The sequence below is a fragment of the Mesoplodon mirus genome (assembly GCF_964341445.2).
Source record: "Mesoplodon mirus genome assembly, chromosome: 7".
Taxonomy (NCBI): domain Eukaryota; kingdom Metazoa; phylum Chordata; class Mammalia; order Artiodactyla; family Ziphiidae; genus Mesoplodon; species Mesoplodon mirus.
In genome coordinates this window covers 72,570,885-72,594,764 of record NC_138983.1, presented here as the reverse complement: position 1 = coordinate 72,594,764, position 23,880 = coordinate 72,570,885, and the positions used below count along the sequence as shown (strand labels likewise).

The window sequence follows — 23,880 nt, the reverse complement described above, 5'->3', positions numbered from 1 at the left end:
GAATTTTTTTTTTCTAAGAGATTGCAAGTTCTAGAAGGAGGACTTTTTTTGGGGGGGGCTGCGTTGGGTCTTCTTTGCCACGTGGGCTTTCTTTAGTTGCGGTGAGAGGGGGCTACTCTTCGTTGCGGTGCATGGGCTTCTCATTGCGGTGGCTTCTCTTGGTGCAGAGCACGGGCTCTACGCATGTGGGCTTCAGTAGCTGTGGCTCACAGGCTCTAGAGCGAAGGCTCAGTAGTTGTGGTGCACGGGCTTAGTTGCTCCGCGGCACATGGGATCTTCCCGGACCAGGGCTCGAACCCGTGTCCCCTGCATTGGCAGGCGGATTCTTAATCACTGCACCACCAGGGAAGCCCTAAAATGTGTGCATTTTTACTGCATGTAGATATAAAATGAAGCTGTTTTTAAAATGTGGTGGCTCAGGAAAAAATTCATAGATAAATAGAATATAGTAGAGAAACCAAAAGATCCATTATGGAGATTCAGTACATGGTAAGTGGGGCATTTTAACTCACTGAGGAAAGGAGTCAAGAGAAATGTATAAATATAGTAATACAAAATTTTTTAGTATGGAACCAAAGTCAGAAACCAAAAGGAAAAGGTTGAAGATTTATTTATACAAAAATGAAAAAATTCTATAAAGATACTTTAAAGAAAAGCAAATTACAACGTTACTTTCACTTCTTAGAATAGCAAAGATTTTTTTAAAAAGTAAATTTTCACTCAATTCCTTAGGATGGATTATGAGAAGCGGAATACTTTTTAAAAAAAGGCATAACGTGTGTTCCAGTTTTACATTCCTGCCATCTTCATCAATATTGGGCGTTATTAGAAACCAAGCAACAACAGAAAAAGAATGAAAGAAAATGATAAAAACATCTTTGTTATTTAGATAAACAACAACCAGAATCTGCTTTGATTTGCAATTCAGTGATTATCAGTAGTGATGGGTATTATTAATGTTTCAAATGTTTAACCACCATCTAAAAAGAAATCCTCTGAGCATTTACCTTTAGTGATCTTCTTGTTGATGTATATGAGGTTTTGTTGCAAATATTTCTTTTTAGTGCATGTGCCCTAATGGTTGCTGCTCTTTAAGTTGCTTTAGACATGTTAAAAAAAAATGTTAAGTTGGCTAGTTTGTAACTGTCCTATTCAATCCTTAGTGTAGGGTCAAAATGGAAATGTTCCCTGGTGCCTATAAAGCAGGTTATCTAATTCTGCATTTCAAGTTTAAAGAATATATTTAAGTGGTCTATGTACCCCTTAATTTAAAACATAGCCCAACTCAAGATGAACTGGCAGTGGATAATTTTGTTAAATTTTCACAAAAGAAAAAATTTTAAGCACCAATATTAAATTAAAATATCTGAATAATTAAAAAGTTATAACATTAAGGGACTTCCCTGGTGGCGCAGTGGTTGGGAATCCGCCTGCCAATGCAGGGGACACAGGTTCGATCCCTGGTCCGGGAAGATCCCACATGCCGCGGAGCAACTAAGCCCATGTGCCACAACTACTGAGCCTGCGCTCTAGAGCCCGCGAGCCACAACTACTGAAGCCCACGTGCCTAGAGTCTGTGCTTCGCAACAAGAGAAGTCACCATAATGAGAAGCCCGTGCACCCCAACAAAGAGTAGCCCCTGCTCGCCGCGACTAGAGAAAGCCCGCGCACAGCAATGAAGATCCAATGCAGCCAAAAATAAATAAATAAATTTATTTTTATAAAAAGTTATAACATTAATTGTCTTATAAGCTGATGCTGTAATTTTCATGTCTTAAAATGAAATACCAGTAAAATAACTATTTCTGTAATAACCTTAATTTCAAAATGGGGGTGCAAACAGCACTTATTTAAGTTAATTAAATAGCATGAAGGGTCACAGTAATAAATACATAGTTCACACTGCTGCACTCACTTCAATTGTTCAAGCCTGACTAAAGTGCCAAGGCAGTGGCTATAATACCAGAATAGATCAGAGTAATTAATCAGTGTCAAATAGATATAAAATGACTGATGCTGTTAAGTGTGTATATTGTGGTGAGAGCTGAAAAGGACACTCTCTATGGAACTGCGCTCTATCACTTTGTTTTTATCATCGGCAGACAGCTATTGGTAAACCACAAAGCAGCAGTGCAGTTCAATCAAGAACAAAACTGATTTCATTTCAATTCTGTCCTAGTCATTTTTTAAAATTAAGTTTCTTCCAGAGCAATAAAATTTCATTTCCCCACAAGGGGGATAAATAAAAAATCATTATTATCACTATTAAAGCTTAGAGTTAAAAAGTGAAAGAAAAAAAAAAAGAAATGGATTCTCTATCACATAAGACCTTACTAATAATAAAGAGAACTAAACACCCTGATGTTAATAATATTTTTCAAAGCCAAATCACAAGAAAAAGATCTGAATTTTTAAAATAAATACTGCCACATAGGTTTTTACAATAAAATTGTACATTATTTTTAAAGGAAAACAAACAAAAAAACCCTGAATTTAAAGTAAGTGTTCTTTAAATCCTTTAAAAGTATTCATCCTGGAAGTCTTGTCTCTTAACTCCCACAAGGCAGGAAGTTCTCAAATGTTGTAGAGTACTTCTTTTGGAACTATTGTTAGAACTAGGCTGTGAAAATAGCAACAACAATAACAACAGAAACCCAAAACGAAGCAAAAACGAACTAGGCTCATCATTTTATAGTTCCCTTGTGCTTTTGGCCAAATGTAAAATTCTTAGACGTCTGAGAAATTCCCTATTCACACTGTCTTTTCTTGCTTTCCAAAAATCCAGTCTACCCCCAACGGTAGATTTACCATTCCCAAAAAAAGATTTATCATTACTGAAGATATTCTCACACACACACACACACACACACGGCAGAATAACTGTACAGCTATATATACAATATTTTATTTGTTAAAAAAATCTTGTCATATTACTTTCTGGATAGTAAAATAAGCGGTACATACACAGCAAATTGTCCTGATTAGACTTCTGGCTTTATTTAATTTTATCTAAAAATTTTACATGCCATACAGAGTCAAAAACTACTTTTTAACTCAACAACAGAGAACTCTCTTCAGCCATGCCGAAACTTCTGAGAACATCAGAGCTGACAAAATGGGGCAACCAAATACAGGAGCTAGATAAATGCCCTTGGCATGTGTCACCCACAGTGATGAGAGGAAATTAATTTCAGTGACAACACATATTACTGTACTTATTCATTCGTTCAGCAGGATATTTCTAATATGCCAAATACTACACCAGATAAAAAAGAAGTGAGAGAGGCAAACAACTCATCTTCTATTAGAACCCTTTACCACAGCACACTGGTATGTTCTAACACAGATGTATGCATGAATTGATCTGGAAGAACAAAGAACAGAGCAGTTAACCTTCTAAGGACAACGAGGAAAGATTTACAGAAATAAGCTGGGTCATAAAGGGAAAAGTGGAATTCATCAAGTGAAAGAGGTAAAAACAGTTTCCTAGGTAGAAGAATATCTTAGATAAAAGCAAGGAAGAAAAGACAGGAAAGTTAGCTAAAAAATGAGCAGTAGAGCTGGAGCATATGATGGGCTTATGTGGGGTTGTGACAGGGTGGGGTTGGAAATGATGAAAAATGGTCAGACTGTAAAGGGCCAAGGTAAGGAATCTGGATTTTAACCTGGATATCCTGACAGTCCAGTGTGGGTTTTTAAAAAACTAACTTTATTAAGGTGTAATTTATATACAATAAAACTGTATAACATGTGCAGTTCAATGAGTCTTAGTAATATCTCACTCTCATAAACTTCTGCCTACCTAAGTCTCAAGATTCTTTCTTATGTTATCATCTAGAAATTTTACAGTTTCAAGCTTTTATGTTTAGGTCTATCATCCATTTAAAGTTGGTTTTTATATATTTGGTGTCAGAGAAGAACTGAGATTCACTATTTTCCTTTATGAATATTCAGTCATTCTAACACCATTTTTTGAAAAGACTATCCTTTTCCCATTGAATTTACATTGGCCCTTTGGAAAAATTTGAGTATACAAAACTGAGACTCTGGATTTCCTATTGTTATATTAATCTATATATCTACTTTTTATATGCCAATATTATACTGCCTGGGTTAATGTAATTTTTAAGTAAGTTTAGAATTCACATAGTATAAGAATTCCAATATGGTTCTTAAAATTGTTTGGCTGCTCTAGGTCTTTTGCATTTGGTATAAATTTTAGAATCAGCCTGTCAATTTCAACCTTGCTAAATTCACTTACTAGTTCTGTAGTTTTTTTTGGTAGATTTCTTAGAATTTTCTATGTACACATTATCTATAAATAACAACAGCTTTATTTCTTCCTTTCCAATGGCTTTTAATTCTTTTCCATTTCTTATTGCACTGGCTAAGACTTCCAATATAAGAGCGTAGGAGTGGTGAGACTGGACATCCTTGCCTTATTTCAAACTTAGGGAGAAAGCATTTAGTCCTTCTCTATTCAGTATGATGCTAGCTACAGACTGTATGGATGCCTTTTGTCAGGTTGAGGAAGTTCTCTTTTATTTCTAGTTTGCCATACTTGTCATGAATGAATATTGAATTTTGTCAAATGTTTTTTCTGCATCCACTGATATGATCATGTGGTTTTTCTTCTTTAGACTGTTAGCATGGTGGACTGCATTATAAGATTTTAAAATATTGAATTAGCCTTGCATTCCTGGAATAAAACGCACTTGGTCATGGTGTGTTTTCTTCTTATACATGTATGCTGGATTCAATTTGCTACTATTTTGTTGAGGATTTCTACATCTATATTCATGAGGGACACTGGTCTGCAGTTTAATTTTCTTGTACTACCTTTGTCTAATTTTTGGTATCAAGATAATACTGCCCTCATAAAATTAGCTCTCTTCTATTTTCTGGAAGAGACTATGTAGAACTGGTGTTATTTCTCCCTTTAAGTCGTTGGGAGAATGTGCAGTGAAGTACTCTGTGCCTGGAGAGTTGTTTTATGGAAGGCTTTTGAGCCTGGCTGCTGATTTTGCAAATAAACTTTAATTGGACCACAACCACACCCACTCATTTCCCTATGGGTCTGCAGGTCCCCACTGCTGCCACTGTTACTGCTGCCACCACTGCAGGATCACCTGGGGGCTGCGGTGTGGGAGAACAGAGAAGAAACATAGAAAAGAAAAATGGGGATTTCCCCCCACTCTCTCTAAGCATTAGGAGACCCCTTCCCCACTCCTCAAGCTAGAATCAGAGGGCTCCTTTGGCAGCTCTTCCTGTCTGTGCTGAGGTCCTCTTCTGAGTTTCAGGCTGTCTGGAGTCCAGGCTAGGGGATACTGAAGGAAAACTAATCACAAATTTACCACCAGTTCAGTGGTACTTCGAATTCTGGTCATCTTCTCCAATTTATCTGCTCTTATGTACTTTTCAGAGATTTCAAAGAGCTGTTCCATGCATTCTGGTTTTAAAGCTGCGTTCAGTGAGACAGATGGGATGAATGCACTTATGTCACTGGGAACCAGAATTACTGTCTTTATATTTCCCATAAACAGCATTTAGTTAGTTCTTGCTTTTATTCTGTTTATTTCTGCCTTTTAATTGGCATGTTTAGACTATTAACATTTTTTAAAAGACTTAACTTTTAAAAGCAGGTTTATGTTTACAACAAAACTGAGAGGAAGGTACAGAGACTTCCCATATCCCCCGACCCCCACACATGCACGGCCTCCCCCACTATCAACATCACTCATTGGAATGGTACTTTTTTTTTTTTTCTTTAACCAAGGATGCACCCACACTGATGATACATCATAATCACCAAAATTCTGTAGTTTACCTTAGGGTTCACTCTTGGTGTTACATATTCTACGAGTTTGGACACATGTAAATGACATATATCCATATTATAGTATCATAAAGAATATCTTCACTGCCCTAAAACCCTGTGTTCTGGTTATTTGTATCCCCTGCCCCTAGCAACCACTGATCTTTTTATTATCTCCATAGCTTTGCTTTTTCTAGAATGTCATTATCACACATCACATAGTGTACTGTATAGCCTTTTCAGATTGGCTTCTTTCACTTAGTAATATGTGTTTAAGATGCCTCCATGTCTTTTCACGGGCTCATAACTCATTTCTTTTTAGCACTGAATGAAATTCCATCATCTGGATGTATAGACCATTCATATTTAATATAATTATCAATACGTTTGAATTTAAGTCTACCATCATACCTTTTGTTTTCTATTTGTCCATTCGTTTATGTTCCTATCTTCTCTTGAATTGAATAGTCTTTTCAGGATTCTATTTTATCTCCACTACTAGCTTATTCTTTGTACTCACACATTTACCATTTCTGGCATTTTCCACTCCTTTGTTTACAGTGGAATTTTCTAAATATTGAAAATTTTGGTGATATTTTCTTTCCACTTGAAGAGCATACTTTAATATATTTTGTATTGTTGGTCTGCTCCTCTCTCTATGTTTTCTTTTTCTCTGGTTAAAGTTTTTTTTTTTAAATTATCACTGCATATCAGCAATTTGTTTATGATGTGTCTTGGGGTTGTTTTCTTTGTGTTGATCCTTCTTGGAGCTCACTCAATTTCTTGGAGTTCACTCAATTTCTTCAATCTGTGAGTTATAGTTTTTATCAAATATAAGAAAATTTTATCCATTATGTTTTCTGCCCCTGCTTCTTCCATGGACTTCTACTATTATATTTAAGGTTGAACGCTGCATATTTTCCCACAGGTTACTGTGGCTACATTAATTTTTTAAAAAAAATCTTTTTCCCCCTCTCTGTGCTTCTTTTTGGATACATTTTATTGCTGTATCTTTATGTTCTCTGATCTTTCCTGCCGTTAACTCCATCAAATGACATTTTCACTTCAGATGTTGTAATTTCCATCTCTAGAAGTCCTATTTGGATTGTAAATATCTTCTCATATTTTCCTATGTTCATATAAAAGTAGTTATAATATATTTCAACATGCTTATGTGCTAATTCTATCATTTCTGGGTTTGTTTCTACTGACTGGTATTTTCCTGCATTCAATGTTTGATTGAATGCTGGCCATGTTGAATTTTATGTCATTGAACATTTGATATTATTGTTCTCCTTTGTTGCTATTAAGGTTACATGCAGTTTAGTTTTTCCTCTTAAGACTTGTTTTTAAGCTTTGTTAAGGAGCATCCAGAGTTGCCTTTACTCAAGGGATAGTTTATTCCTACTACTATGGTCTTTCTGAAATCTCCACTGAATAGAATCCAGAAAGACGCCCCACTCTAGCTTGTTGAAATTTGAATACCCCACAGCCCTGTGTAAATGCTGGGAAATATCTGGTTCACAACTACTCCAACTGCTTTGCCTGACCTCAGGCATTTCATCCCACATGCATACATCTTAGCACTCATCTAAAACTCAAGGGCGTATCTTATGGAGATCTCCAGAGCTCTTTTTCTGACTAGTGTGTACCCCAATACTGTGCCCCAGAACTTCTGGCTTCTATTCATCAGTACTACCACCAAAGGCTTACTATAGCAGGGTTAAAAAAAAAATTCTTGTAACTGAGAATGACCACATTTTCCTTACTCTAAAATTTCCCTTTCAAACTCTCCGCAGGTTGCGCTATTTTAGGGGAGCCTATTGGCCTTACCATTTAAATGGTACACACAATGGCAATGAAAGAAATAGAGAATGTAGATGGTGCCAGAGGGCAGCATTAGAATCATATACCTTCTTCACAGTATTCTGAAAAAGCTGAATCAATTACTCTAAGGATTACTGGGTAAGGAATATTTAGGATTTCAAAATTTCACTAGGCATCAAATAATACTTTGTTGTAATTAGGTAGGAGAAAATTCAAATGCTATCTTAAATCCCCCTCAAGATTAAAACATGAAAGAATTAGTATTGCCCTTAGAATTTTAGCATTAAGACAACAAAATGGTTACAGTGAGGAAAAAAAGTAGTATTTTCAATTTTCCCAAAATCAATCCAAATACCAGAGCTAAACAAAAAACAAAACAAAGAAACAGAAATGAGGATGTGTTGGCTTCATTTCAGTTTTGCTGTGCTCAAGCTTTCTAAAGAAAGAGAAAACGACGCCATCAAGGTTTTATTTCCATAGCACTGCAACCTCAAAGTGAAAAAACTGACAAGGTGCTGCTTTACTCTAACAGTGTTTACTTGCATCTGCTAAATTCCTTTATGTCTCAACAGTGAAATCAAAACCACATTAGAATTTTATGAAATATTTTAAACACAAAGAGAATGATTTAATGACCTCTACTCAGCTTTGTCAAATCTTAACATTCTGCCACAGTTCCTTCAGTTTTTAAAAGAAATAGTTCAGATACATGGCACTAAACCCCCTTTGTAGCCTTCCCTGATCCTACTTCCATCCTTGCCTAAAGGGAACCACTACCATGAATTCAGCAGTTACCATTCTTAAGTGTTGCTTCTTACTTTTACTATGTGTGTGTGTACGTACAGCTGTTTTACATGTTTTTAAACTTCATATAAATTATATATTGTAGGAATCATTCTGCAAATTTTTGCTCAGTGTTGCTTTTGAGAGACACACAAATAATTTGATGTTGAATATCTTTACAATGAAGTCTGTTGTACATTCAGTTTTCCTACAGTCAGAAGGCTTTCAGTGAAGATGGGACAAGAAGACTTATATGTAATAAGCAGTTAAAAAAAAATTCCATAATCAAATTCTAACTTTTGGAGTTAAATGTGTAGGTATGTAAGAACTATAGGTGCTCCTGTAAGTGAACAATCAATGAGATGAATGTAGAATTGGATCAGTCTTCAAACACTATGTAAGATTTGAGGAGGTGGACACAGTGGAGAGCATTCTAGACAAATAAAAATATATTTTGAATATAATAACTACTGAATGACATTCTCTTTAATTTACACTTTACTTCTACTGGTGATATTTCTCTTTAGTCACTTGGAAATGAGAACATTTTCTTTTATTTATATTTGCTACTTAATACGTATTAGCTATTACTTAAAGAAAAATTTTCTGATTTTGTGGTACTCAAAATAAGAGCTACATAATGTCACATATATTTTAACTGGCAGAAATTAAATTTAAATAAAAGTTTTCTTTAACTTACTTCTTTAATAAAACGATATGCCACCTAAAATTTATGTACGTGGTAAACTCTAAGAACTTATCTTAGTATGTCATATTGCTTCAAATACAGTGGGCAAAGAAAAAGTGGTTGTAGAATGAATGAATATTGTTTACTTCAGGATGGATAAGACATTTTCCCCCTTTTTCTTTCTTACCTGATTTAACTGAAAATGGCTTTTCCAATAGGAATACTGTTTGTTTCCAGTGTGTTTGGGTACTCTGGGGGCCCGTAGAGAACACGACCTGCATTGGTAGAGTTCAAAAGCACCCAGTGAAGTACAAGATTTTTAATATCATGGTACATTAATCTACTACATCTAATACAAGCTCCAACTGCTTACAACAGCAAAATGCTTATGATCAAACACCTTGGGGCACAAAAATAAAATACAATGTATTTCACATAATTGATTCTTATGAGACAACTCATGATACTTACCTTGTTGTGGCAATTCTTCTCAAAATATATATCGAAGTAGCCAGCAAATGCCTGTTTAAAAACAAAGGAATATAAATAATTATTGAACTAATTACATAACAACTGATTATACAGTCTTAAGCCATGGCAAATAAGAAACCATTTCCAATATCAGACACTCTTAAACTTATGGCAGGTCACTATTTTTCCTGGAAAACATGATATTAATAAAAATAAAGTAATATAATTTGGCTTTTCCCTACAGAAACAACATAATAATAAGGGCAACAAGGCTAATCAAATACTCAGTATGTGTTAAATTAGAGAAATGACTGTGGTGGACCACTGAAAGGTGAGAATCTATGTGGAGAAAGGCTCATGCGGCCCCTCGCCCATCCAGACTCTTCCACTGAGATGCTGCCATGTGAGTCAAGCCTCCACACAACTGCAGCAGCATGAAAAACCCTAGGAGCAGAACTAGCATGTAAGTCCAGTCCAGACTGCAGAAACACAGACAAGTAAACCTACATGATTTTTGACTTCAAGGCGCTAAGTTTTGGAGTGGTTTGCTAACACAGCAATAAATAACTAAAACATACTCTTTTATATGAAGCCAGCTCATTTAATTTCTTCTGATCTTGTTCATCCAATTTTAAAGCAAAGTACTATGATTATTTTTGTGATGAGATAAATGAAATTTTAAAATATTACGTATTTTTTTCCTGAAAATAAAAACAAGACTATTCAAATTAAACGTACATGTAGGCAAATACCCAAAGAAGAAACTCCAACGTAACTCTTAGGTTTACTGTAACAGTTTACAAAAAGGCCTCTAGAAGAAATTAACCTGTTCAAACAAATAAATAATTTTCACTTATTTTTGTTTAAAATTTAAATGATACCATTCCTTTTTCTTTCACTAGTGGGACAGGCCTGACAATCTATTTTAAAACTGGCATTAAATAAAGCTTATAAAGTCTTAAAAACTGGAAACTGATTACTGAAAAATCACTATAAAGCTAATTACTGTACTTTCCTGCTTTTGTTAAGAATGTGGAGTTTTATTGATCTGTAGGGTTAATGTGGATTGGGCCCAAACCAAATTCAATATTCCATTTACTGTGTTGTTCATCGTTGCTTGTTTCCTCTTTAGTTCTTCTAGGTCCTTGTTAAATGTTTCTTGCATTTTGTCTATTCTATTTCCAAGATTTTGGATCATCTTTACTATCATTATTCTGAATTCTTTTTCAGGTAGACTGCCTATTTCCTCTTCATTTGTTAGGTCTGGTGGGTTTTTATCTTGCTCCTTCATCTGCTGTGTGTTTTTCTGTCTTCTCATTTTGCTTATCTTACTGTGTTTGGGGTCTCCTTTTTGCAGGCTGCAGGTTCATAGTTCCCGTTGTTTTTGGTGTCTGCCCCCAGTGGCTAAGGTTGGTTCAGTGGGTTGTGTAGGCTTCCTGGTGGAGGGGACTAGTGCCTGTGTTCTGGTGGATGAGGCTGGATCTTGTCTTTCTGGTGGGCAGGTCCACGTCTGGTGGTGTGTTTTGGGGTGTCTGTGGCCTTATTATGATTTTAGGCAGCCTCTTTGCTAATGGATGGGGCTGTGTTCCTGTCTTGCTAGTTGTTTGGCATAGGGTGTCCAGCACTGTAGCCTGCTGGTCGTTGAGTGAAGCTGGGTCTTGGCATTGAGATGGAGATCTCTGGGAGATTTTCGCCGTTTGATATTATGTGGAGCTGGGAGGTCTCTTGTGGACCAGTGTCCTGAACTTGGCTCTCCCACCTCAGTGGCAAAGCCCTGACGCCTGGCTGGAGCACCAAGAGCCTTTCATCCACACGGCTCAGAATAAAAGGGAGAAAAAGTAAGAAAGAAAGGAAAGAAAGGAAAGAAAAAGAAGGAAAGAAAGAAAGAAAGAAAGAAAGAAAGAAAGAAAGAAAAAGAAGGAAAGAAAGAAAGAAGGAAAGAAAGAAAGAAAGAAAAAGAAAGGAAGGAAGGAAGAAAGAAAGGAAGAAAGAAAGCAAGGAAGGAGAGAGGAAGAAAGAGAGAGAAAGAAGGAAAGAAAGGGTAAAATAAAAGATAGGGGCCTCCCTGGTGGCGCAGTGGTTGAGAGTCCGCCTGCCGATGCAGGGGACATGGGTTCGTGCCCTGGTCTGGGAGGATCCCACATGCCGCGGAGCAGCTGGGCCCGTGAGCCATGGCCGCTGAGCCTGCGCATCCGGAGCCTGTGCTCCGCAACGGGAGAGGCCACAACACTGAGAGGCCCGCGTACGGAAAAAAAAAAAAAAAAAAAAAAAAAAAAAAAAGATAAAATAAAGTTATTAAAATAAAAAATAATTATTAAGAAAAAAAAATTTTTTAAGTAAAAAAAAAAAAAAACCAAAAAACGGATGGACAGAACCCTAGGACAAATGGTGAAAGCTAAGCTATACAGACAAAATCTCACACAGAAGTATACACATACACACTCACAAAAAGAGAAAAAGGGAAAAAAAAAAATATATATATATATATCGTTGCTCCCGAAGTCCACCTCCTCAATTTGGGATGATTCATTGTCTATTCAGGTATTCCAGAGATGCAGGGTACATCAGGTTGATTGTGGAGATTTAATCCGCTGCTCCCGAGGCTGCTGGGAGAGATTTCCCTTTCTCTTCTTTGTTCGCACAGCTCCTGGGGCTCAGCTTTGGATTTGGCCCCGCCTCTGCGTGTAGGTCGCCTGAGGGCGTCTGTTCTTTGCTCAGACAGGACGGGGTTAAAGGAGCAGCTGATTCGGGGGCTCTGGTTCACTCAGGCCGGGGGGAAGGAGGGATATGGAGTGCGGGGTGAGCCTGCTGCGGGCAGGGGCCGGCGTTGCACCAGCCTGAGGCGCGCCGTGCGTTCTCCCGCGGAAGTTGTCCCTCCATCACGGGACCCTGGCTGTGGAGGGCTGCACAGGCTCCCGGGAGGGGAGGTGGGGATAGTGACCTGTGCTCGCACACAGGCTTCTTGGTGGTGGCAGCAGCAGCCTTAGCGTCTCATGCCCGTCTCTGGGGTCCGCGCTGATAGCTGCGGCTCGCGCCCGTCTCTGGAGCTCCTTTAAGCAGCGCTCTTAATCCCCTCTCCTCGCGCACCAGGAAACAAAGAGGGAAGAAAAAGTCTCCTGCCTCTTCGCAGGTCCAGACTTTTTCCCGGACTCCCTCCCGGCCAGCGTGGTGCACTAACCCCTTCAGGCTGTGTTCACACAGCCAACCCCAGTCCACTTCCTGGGATCCGACCAAAGCCCGAGCCTCAGTTCCCAGCCCCCGCCCGCCCCGGCGAGTGAGCAGACAAGCCTCTCGGGCTGGTGAGTGCAGGTCGGCACCGATCCTCTGTGCGGGAAGCTCTCCGCTTTGCCCTCCGCACCCTTGTTGTGCGCTCTCATCCGCGGTTCCGAAGCTTCCCCCCCGCCGGCGTCCTGTCTCCGACAGTGAAGGGGCTTCTAGTATGTGGAAACCTTTCCTCCTTCACAGCTCCCTCCCACTGGTGCAGGTCCCTTCCCTATTCTTTGTCTCTGTTTTTTCTTTTTTCTTTTGCCCTACCCAGGTACGAGGGGAGTTTCTTGACTTTTGGGAGGTCTGAGGTCTTCTGCCAGCGTTGTGGGTGTTCTATAGGAGCAGTTCCACGTGTAGATGTATTTCTGATGTATCTGTGGGGAGGAACGTCATCTCCGCGTCTTACTCTTCCGCCATCTTCCTCAACTCCTCTCCAAATTCAATATTTAATCTTGAGGTTCATTATACTTTAGATACCAAGAGAGAAACAAAATACTATATAATTCTGTCAAACTGAAAAACCTGTATAAGTCTCAGACCAATCCCTAAACTGTGTATGTGCAAGAGAGACCCAAAACAGTATAGCAAACTCTTAAGAGAATGGAAATGAGATTTGAACCATTGTCTGCCAAGACACTGCTGACAGAACTTATATTTTGACTTTGGATGGACTGCCTGTTAACAACAAACATCAACACTGTCCAGATGATTATAACCCAACTAAGAGTCCACAATATCCAGGATACAATCCAATATTACTCAACATACAAAGTCCAGGAAAATGTAACCAACTCTCAAAAGAAAAGACAATCAACAGATGCCAATGCTGAGATGACCCAGATGCTGGTACTATCAGACAAAGACTTAAAGCAAATAACTATGCTGGTATAAGTTAATAGCAATGACGTAAAATAAACACACTGAAATGAATCAAAAGATAGGAATTCTCAGTAGAGAAATAGAAACTATGAAAAGAGAACCAAATGGAAATTTCAGAACTGAAAAACACATAACTGAAACAAAAAACTTCCTGGGCTGAACTGCTGAATTGCAGAATGGAGATGATAGAGGGGGAAGAGGTCAGTGAATCTGAAGTTAGATCAACAGAAATTATCTAATTTTAAAAAACAAGGGGAAAAGACTGAAATAAAATGCCCAGAGCCTCAGGGACCTGTGGAACTAACATACATGTAATAGGAGGTCCAGATGGAAAAGAAAAAGATATTGGAACAAAACAAACAAAAAAAACCCCAAAACAAAATCCTTTCAAAATTCTATATCCAGGAAAAACATCCTTTAGGAATGAAGATAAAATAAATGAATTTTCAAGTGAAGGAATATTAAAAGAATCCATTGCCAACAGGCTTTTTAGAAGACATTTTAAAGGAAGTTCTTCAGGCTGATGGGCAATAATACTGGAAGGAAACCCGAAACATCAAAAATGAGAGAAGAACGATAAATAGTTGGGTAAATATAAAATACTATGTTTCCCCTCTGAATTCCTTTAAGATACCTAAGATTTTTTAATGCAAAAATTATAACATCATCTGGTGGGGTTTTCAATGTATGCACACGTACGCACAAAGATCAGTGTGGGGGGCTTCCCTGGTGCCGCAGTGGTTGAGGGTCCGCCTGCCAAGGAAGGGGACACGGGTGCGTGCCCCGGTCCGGGAAGATCCCACATGCCGTGGAGTGGCTGGGCCCGTGAGCCATGGCCGCTGGGCCTGCGCGTCCGGAGCCTGTGCTCCGCAACGGGAGAGGCCACAACAGTGAGAGGCCCGTGTACCGCAAAAAAAAAAAAAAAAAGAAAAAAAGATCAGTGTAGGGGGTGGAGTGGTAGGAGGGAGGAAGAATGAAATCCCACCAGTATATACAAGTGTTTATAAAATCTGGAAATAAAGAAGGCTTATTTTTTGGGCTTCCCTGGTGGCGCAGTGGTTAAGAGTCCGCCTGCCGATGCAGGGGACACGGGTTCGTGCCCCGGTCTGGGAAGATACCACATGCCGCAGAGCGGCTGGGCCCGTGAGCCATGGCCGCTGAGCCTGCGCGTCCGGAGCCTGTGCTCCGCAACAGGAGAGGCCACAACAGTGAGAGGCCCGCGTACCGAAAAGAACAAAAAAAAAAAAAAAAAAAAAAAAAAGGCGGCTTATTTTTAAGTATCATAAGCAAGGCAGAAACTTAATAAAGAAAATTTTAAATTGTAGTATGAAAATTAAAAGATGAATAACAGATCTGAGAGTATTTACAATATAGGTAACAAAGGCTCACTGTCCTTTGTACATTAAGCTACTACAAATTAAAAAGAAAGCAATACATCAAAAGAAACTAACAAAAGAAAAGCAGGAAATTTACAAAAGAAAAATCAAATGATTAATAAACATGTTAAAGAAACTGTTTCACCTACTTAGAAAAAAATAAGTAAATTAAGACAACATGATACAATTTTCCTTGATCATGTTGAGGAAAGGATTTTTTAAATGATAATATCTACAATTAGTGGGGAAAGGAACATTCATGCTGGGAAAGTAAACTGAAATAACCTTTCTAGGGGAATTAAGTAATACATATTAAAAGATAAAACATTTGTATTAAAAAGAAGTCAGACACAAAATAGTACACACAATATGATTCAATTTATATACAGGAAATTCAAAGACAGCAAAACTAATTTAGTGTTACAAGTCAGAACAGTATTATCCTTGCAATACAGGTAGAAACTGGAAGGGGTTACGTGATAGGCTCCTGGGTTGCTGGTAATACTCTTGTTTCTTAAGTTGAATGCTGGGTATATGGCGGGGTAATCACTTTGTGCAATTTTACCAAACTATACTTATGATTTGTGCACTTTTCTGTTTTCATGCACACAACTAAGACTTCATACAATGTACATACTCATTGGTCCAGTAATTAAAAACTTCCAAAAATTAAGTATGCTTGCAAAGATTTAAACATGTCAATTTTAGCCCACATTTTCAACAACAGGTGATCAGTTAATAAAGCATAAAATCTACAAATAATAGAATACCATTTGGCCATCAAAAGTAATCCTGTAGACAAATATTTACTGATTTGGAAAAATAGATGTGATATACTATTAGGTGAAAAGAATAATATTTATTTATTATGGGCACTTATTCTGTGTTACACAAATGTGAATATATACATCTATATGGAAAGATTTCACCAAGCTATTGAAAGTGGATGATAGATTTGGAATATTCATATTCTTTATGCTTATATATAATTTACACTTCCCATAAATATGAACAACTTCTGTGATAATAAGTTATTTTTAATACTACTTGAGTTAAATAATCTGTAATATTGCATAGAGAGACACTCAGCTATTACCTTTGTACATTTCCCTTAATGACTCTCAAAAATCACTCATCTCTGCACCCCAAGGCTTAGGGCAGTGTCTAATATATAGTAGGAACTAAATGAATTTGAAGAAAAAGAATGACAAGTTTTCCCCAACTAGTAATTCTACAAAAAGAACATTTTAAATAACTATTTTTCTTCTCAAAGAAGAGATTAGCAAAAGCAAATTAAGGGAAAGTAGCAGGTAAAGGAGAAAAGGTGTAAACAGAATAGTAATAAAAACTATTGAAACGATATAAAAACATTAAGAAGATTTTTAAAGATTTTAGTAAGTGGGTTTCATGGGGAGAGAGTTACCTTATAACTATTCTTTAAGTTATACATAAGTTTTTATGCATTCCTTATACTCTATGTTACCAAAAAAGAAGGTGGAGGGGGCAAAAAACCCTAGTTAGCTAATAAAACCTTTTGTGAAAACAACAAATTCAGGTTTAAAAAAAGCTCTTACAACATTATCAGAAAATGTGACCTGAGTCTGAAATACATATAAAATACACTAAGTGATATGTCATATATTTAACTCTGATAAAAAACAGACTGGTAATGTTAATATAGTAGAACACTGCAGAATTATAATTATAGAATATGGGTCTTAACAAAGAGGAGAAGCTGATACACAAGTTTACAACAAAATTAAAAAATAAAGATAAAAAGATTTGAGAATACAAAGATATTTTAGAACTGTCTTCCAATCCCCAAATCCAACTATCTATGAAATTTAGTTAAAAATCAAAAAAGAAATTAATGCTTGCCCAGATACCCAAAACTACAGTGAAATATTGAGTAGTTTGGGGATAAGCAAAAAAGAGTTTATAAGCCTGAAGACAAATAAATAAAATAAGAAAGAAAAATAAAAATGAAAGACAGCTATTTTATAGTTCCCTCTGAAGTGCGTTACAGTATATCCAACTCCTCATGCAGATTTACCCTCCTAATTGATGTTTGGTTGCGAGTAGTATTAAAATCAGTTCCATAGCAAACATTAATCAGAAGCATGAGGAGAAGTCAGAAAGAAATTCACCTGGGATTTAAAATTACATGCAGATAATCTACTCATCAGAGAAGTAGCATTCACTTAACTGAGAAAGTGGAAGATGCTTGCTCTGAAAAACCAAAGGGATTTTCTGGGTTTAAAATGGTATTTACTCTCAAATACAAGCCAGGCCTAAAATTCCACGTTAGGGAAAGGGCTTCCTTTTTTTTCTCCCCCCTGTATAAATGATCCTTGATAATTAAAATAGATTATTAGAAAAAAAGAGGAAAAAACCTTAAACTTGAAACATAGTCATATAAACTAGTGGAACTATGATCAGTGTTTTTATTTCTGCAAGGCCATTATAAACAATCAAATATGTCAGCTTATTTGGGGACAAAACTATTCATTTTGCTGCAGAATATAAACATACAACTATTTTTCAATTATAGTTTCACCTCCTTGTTACCATCACTTTGACAGGCTATCTCTAGGTGTTTTAAATGTTAATTTCAATGAACTTACACTCTGTCTGTGGAAGTCATTCAAATACAAGAATAAACCACCACCACAGGAAATTGAAAATGATGACTAACAGGCAATGGTAATAAATAACTGTAGCACAACTTGACATGTGCTTGAAAAAGATCAGATAGGTTTGAAGGCCTGACCACAGAAAAAATGTCCCTTTTGTTCCATACATATCTGTAGTCAGGGGCAAAGGGAATGCTAAGGAGAAAAATAAGCATTGAAATCAATTATCTATAGGAGCTGGGTTAATCTGCAAAGGCAAGGTCACAATGAAATAAATAAAATTTCACTGACTTACACCACACACCACAGTCAGAAAAATTTTAGTTATAAAAGTCACTTAGACTGAGAGAAAGAATGAGTGGTAATTACGAACAACAGTGATGACGACAGAAGGAAACAGAATGAAAGAAAAATATACAGTAAATTTCTGGGATAGTTTGATCACGCTTGTAATTTGGTGAGAATCTTCCATAATTACTTTGAAGTAGACAGGAAAATAATACAGACATGTAGCTTTACTGTGCATCTTAAATATTCCTAAGTATTAGAACAGAGTTTCACAATGAGCTGTTTTGTTTCTGCTTTGTGGATTTCACAAAAAGGAAAAACATAACATAGCATTTGTAAATTGAATCATTTGAAAATCTGTTTTAAGCCACGTTTTGCTTTTCCATCCCATACATACAAAGGTAGATGCAGTTCGTTTTATACATGCTCATTTGAAGAACAATGACATGGAATAAAAATGAATTACTTTCTCATGTATTTTGGTGTGATGAGTACTTCTTTAAAGCGGACATATCATGTGTGTATGTAACAGGATGGCAGCCAATGAAATAAGATCAGACTACACCTTATGATGAAGAAGGAAATTAAAAATTATCATTATCACTATCACCTGCAGGGAGTAATTTATCATTTCTGTTCTTCATTGGTATCATGTTCCAACAGCGTGTGGTTACAGCAGATACAATTAGGCAGCTGGCCACAGAAGTAGGAGGATAATGTGTTTTTGATGGAGTTTATCCAAGCATGGAGATAGAGTGCTTGTAATCCATGCAGCAGAATCACTATAACAAAAATACAATTCATTTTTTGTTGGAGTATTTCCTTCAAAATCTTAGTATGGAATTCAAAAGCTAACTGACGATGAGTCTGAAGGAAGTAAAGAAAGAGTAAGAAGATACTGCATAAAAAAGATTATACGTTTTAAGCTTACATCATTGTCTATAAACCAACCAGATGAAGATACAAATACAGGCCATACAAAGCTGCTGCATAAAGAGCATGAACTCTGATGGTGATAACTGGTATTTAAACTAAGAAGACATAATCAACAAAAATGAAAATTACATACTATGATATTCTCCCAATGTTAACAATAGCTTAAATTATAGACTCTTTCCTCTTCAATTAATTTTCTATTTTATCCCAAGAGAAAATTTGCATCTTTGCTTTCTTTCCTGATTCCTCTAGGGAACAATACACGTTAAGTGCCATATACTTCTCAAGGGATATTGCCAAACTGAGTAGTGTTTAGAAATAGATCAAGCAATATGGAAAGCATCAAAACAGACCACAGGTCTCAGAATATTTTTAAAAGGTACTTTTACTGAAAAACTCAACATAACTAATTTTTGATCTACTTAAAATATTCCCAAATTATAACTGAAATTCCTTTAAAATTTACTTAGATTTCTCCCTTGTAATTTCAAAATTGCTTATGAAAGTGGTTTTACGGGGCTTCCCTGGTGGCACAGTGGTTGAGAGTCCGCCTGCCGATGCAGGGGACACGGGTTCGTGCCCCAGTCCGGGAAGATCCCACATGCTGCGGAGCGGCTGGGCCCGTGAGCCATGGCTGCTGAGCCTGCGCGTCCGGAGCCTGTGCCCCGCAATGGGAGAGGCCACAACAGTGAGAGGCCCGCGTACCGCAAAAAAAAAAAAAAAAAAAAAAAAAAGAAAGTGGTTTTACGGAGCAGAAGAAATCACCTCTTCAGAACCTAAAACGTAAATTCTTTAATTCTGACGTTCTGTAGATTGATACCTTACGTGGCCTAACTCCTTTACATTTCTTCCTAGCTACATCACAAGATATTATTTTATACATTCAATATTCACTGAGATTTACCAATATTTTCACTTAAAAAACCTTTTAAAGTATAATGGACATGCAGAAAAGTACACAAAAGTGCACACCGTGGTGAATTTTCAAACAGAATACACCTATGATACTCACACTCAGATCAAGAACCAAAACACCCCAGCACCCAGTAGTCCCCCTAGGCACCTAGCGGACCCTAGGCACCCCCACAAGGTAACTACTACCCTGATTTTTTTCCCCAGCTTTATTGAGATATAATTGACATATAACAATGTGTAACGTAAGGTGTGCCATATGTTGATTTAATGCACTTACACATTGCAAAACGATTACCACCATAGTATTAGCTAAACCCCCATCATATCACATGATTATCATTACTTTTTTTGTGATGAGAACATTTAAAATCTATTCTCTTGGCAACCTTCAAGTATATAATATAGTATTATTAACTATAATCACCATGAGGTACATTGGATCTCCAGAACTTATTCAACTTATAACTAGAAGTTTGTACCCTTGACCAACATTTCCCCATTTCTCCCATCCCACACTCCCTTGTAACTACCATTCTGATCTCTGTTTCTGAGTCTGGCTTTTTTATTTAGGTTCTATGTACAAGTGATATCAAACAATATTCATTTTCTTCTGACATTTCACTTAGCATAATACACTCAAGGTCCATCCATGTTGTGGTAAATGGCAAGATTTCCTTCTTTTACAGCGGAATAATATTCCATATATGTGTGCATGTGCGTGTGTATATATATATATATGTATATGGCATATCTTCTTTATCTATTCCACTGATGGACACTTAGGTTATTTCCATATCTTGACTATCATAAATAATGCTGCAATGACCATGGGAGTGCAGATACCTCTTCAAGACCCTGTTTTCATTTCCTTTGGATATATACCCAGAAGTGGGATTACTGGATCATATGGTAGTTCTATTTTTAATTTTTTCAGGAACTTCCATACTGTTTTCTATAGTAGCTGCACCAATTTACATTCCCACCGAAAGTGCACAAGGCTACCCTTTTCTCCACATCCTGGCCAATACTTACCTAACTACCCTGATTTCTAAAACAGATTCATTTTCCCTATTACATACTTCAACATATAAAGTGTAGTCTTTTGTGCCTGGATAATTTTGTTTTGTTTTGTTTTGTTTTTGCGGTACGCTGGCCTCTCACTGTTGTGGCCTCTCCTATTGCCGAGCACAGGCTCCGGACGCGCAGGCTCCGGACGCGCAGGCTCAGCGGCCATGGCTCACGGGCCCAGCCACTCCGCGGCATGTGGGATCTCCCCGGACCGGGGCACAAACCCGTGTCCCCTGCATCGGCAGGCGGACTCTCAACCACTGCGCCACCAGGGAAGCCCTGGCTAATTTTATTTATTATTGTTTTTGAGATTCACTTATACTATTGCATATTACCTATGCTGTTATATGGCTCTAAGACATATGTGACTATACAATTTATTTATCCAATCTACTGTTGACAGGTATTGAGTAGTTTTTTTTGTTTTGTTTTAATTACATGAATGAATCAACAGTTTGAATTTTATTTATGTTATTTATTTATTTTTGGCTGTGTTGGGTCTTCGTTTCTGTGCAAGGGCTTTCTCTAGTTCCGGCGAGCAGGGACCACTCTTCATCACGGTGCGCAGGCCTCTCACTATCGCAGCCTCTCTTGTTGCGGAGCACGGGTTCCAGACGTGCAGGCTCAGTAGTTGTGGTTCACGGGCCCAGTTGCTCCGCGGCATGTGGGATCCTCCCAGACCAGGGCTCAAACCCATGTCCCCTGCATTGGCAGGCAGATTCTCAACCACTGCGCCACCAGGGAAGCCCCTTGAGTAGTTTTAAGTTGGCACTTTTATGAACTTTTTTTTATAATGTTTTTTGGTGAACATAAGTACTCAATGCTATTGGGTATATACCTAGGAGTGAAACTATTGCTATGTGCATATATATGTGCATATATAACTTTTGTTAATCTTTATTGCTTCCTTTATCTCTGGCCTTCCATCAGGGATTGTTTTTGTTTGCCTATATAGCCTTCAGAAATCAGTTTCCTGGGGCAAATTCTTTCTCTTTTTTTTTTTTTTTGCCTGCGCCACGTGGGATCTTAGTTCCTCGACCAGGGATCTAACCCATGCCCCCTGCAGTGGAAGCGTGGAGTCTTAACCACTGGACCGCCAGGGAAGTCCTTCTTTCTCTTTTTATTTGTTCACCTGAAATATCTATTTCAGCTTCATTCTTAAAAGTTATTTTAGTTGGGTAAAATTCAGAGTTGGCAGTTATTTTCTTTCAGCATAGTGAGGATATCATTTTTTAAAAAATATTTACTTGGTTGCACTGGGTGTTAGTTGCAGCAGGCGGGCTTCTTAGTTGCGGCATGCATGTGGGATCCAGTTCCCTGATCAGGGATCGAACCTGGGCCCCCTGCACTGGGAGTGTGGAGTCTTATTCACTGCGCCACCAGGGAAGTCCCCGTGAGGATGTCATCACTGAATTATCTTCTGTCTTTCCAATTCTACTGTTCCTGCTGAGAAATCATCTATTTACTGCTCCTTTGAAGGTAATTCCAATGCTCTACTTAGAGCCCCACTGAGGCTTTTAAAATGTTCTCTTTGGTTTCTGTAGTCTTAGTAGGATGTATCTAGGTGTGGATTTATTCCCCTCTTTTCAACTGAAATATAATTCACATACCATAAAAATCTCCCCAGTTAAATAAACTGTATAATTCTATCTATCTATCTATCTATCTATCTATTATATATGGCTGCATTGGGTCTTCATTGCTGCGCATGGGCTTTCTCTAGTTGCGGCGAGCGGGGGGTTACTCTTCGTTACAGTGCATGGGCTTCTCGTTGCAGTGGCTTCTCACTGCAGAGCACGGGCTCTAGGTGCGCGGGTTTCAGTAGTTGTGGCACATGGGCTCAGTAGCTGTGGACTGAGGGCTCTAGAGCGCAGGCTCAGTAGTTGTGGCACATGGACTTAGTTGCTCCGCGGCATGTGGGATCTTCCCGGAGCAGGGCTTAAACCCGTGTCCCCTGCATTGGCAGGCGGATTCCTAACCACTGTGCCATCAGGGAAGTCCCTCAATTTTTAAAAAAGTATATTTGGAGTTGTGCAACCATCACCATAATCTAATTTTAGAACATTTTTTTATCACCCCCAAAAGAAACCCTATATCCATACTCGTCTTATCCCCTGTCTACAGAGTTGCCTATTCTGAACATTTCATATAAATGGAATCACAGAAATGCAATATCATATAAATGGAATTCTTTTGTAGTTGGCCTCTTTCGCTTGTATAATGTTTTCAAGACTCATCATTTCAGGGTTCATACATTCTGTAGCAGGTATCAGTATTTCACTCTGTTTTATAACCATATAATATTTCATTGTGTGGCTATACCACATTTTGTTTATTCATTCTTCAGGTGATTGACATCTGGATTGCTTTCAGTTTTTAGCTTTTATAAATAACGCTGCTATGAACATTCATGAACAAGCGTTTGTGTGGATATGTTTTAATTTCTCCAGGGTATATACCTAGAAATGTAAAATATCTATCCATTCCTATCCAAGTTATGTTGTACTTCTTAAATTGTAGCTGCCTTTCGCCTGTTTTGGGAAATTCTCAGCCATTAGCTCTTCAAATAGTTTGAAATATTCTCATCTCCTTTCCCCTTTGGGACTCCCATTTAAACACATATTAGACCATTTCTTGTATCTTCTGTATCTCCTGCCCTTCGCAATGCTGCATCGTGGCATTCCTCTGTGCTTCCTTCTGGATATTTCCTCTGACATAAAATCCAGTTCAATAATCCTCTCTACACTAGTGATTTAATATTTACCACTAAACTCATCTTTAATTCAGTTTTAGAATATCTGTTCGGCTCTTTTTCAAATCTGTTATATTATTATTTCTTAAATATTTCCAACTATTTGACATCTGCAATTTCTCTTGTCCTTGAACTTAGCAAGCATAGGTATTTTAAAGCCCATATCTATACATCTAACACCT

At 37.7% G+C, this 23,880-nt stretch overlaps 1 protein-coding gene across 1 annotated transcript in view; it reads right to left on the bottom strand.

Annotated features, from left to right (window-relative positions):
* PRMT3 (protein arginine methyltransferase 3) overlaps window positions 1-23,880 on the bottom strand; it is a 148,839-nt gene that overhangs the window by 11,135 nt on the left and 113,824 nt on the right. Inside the window, exons 14-15 of the mRNA XM_082628932.1 lie at window positions 9,585-9,635; window positions 9,301-9,388 (exon numbers count right to left, since the gene is read on the bottom strand). Coding sequence (XP_082485058.1) covers window positions 9,301-9,388; window positions 9,585-9,635 — 139 coding nt within the window. The remainder of the gene's footprint in view (window positions 1-9,300; window positions 9,389-9,584; window positions 9,636-23,880) is intronic.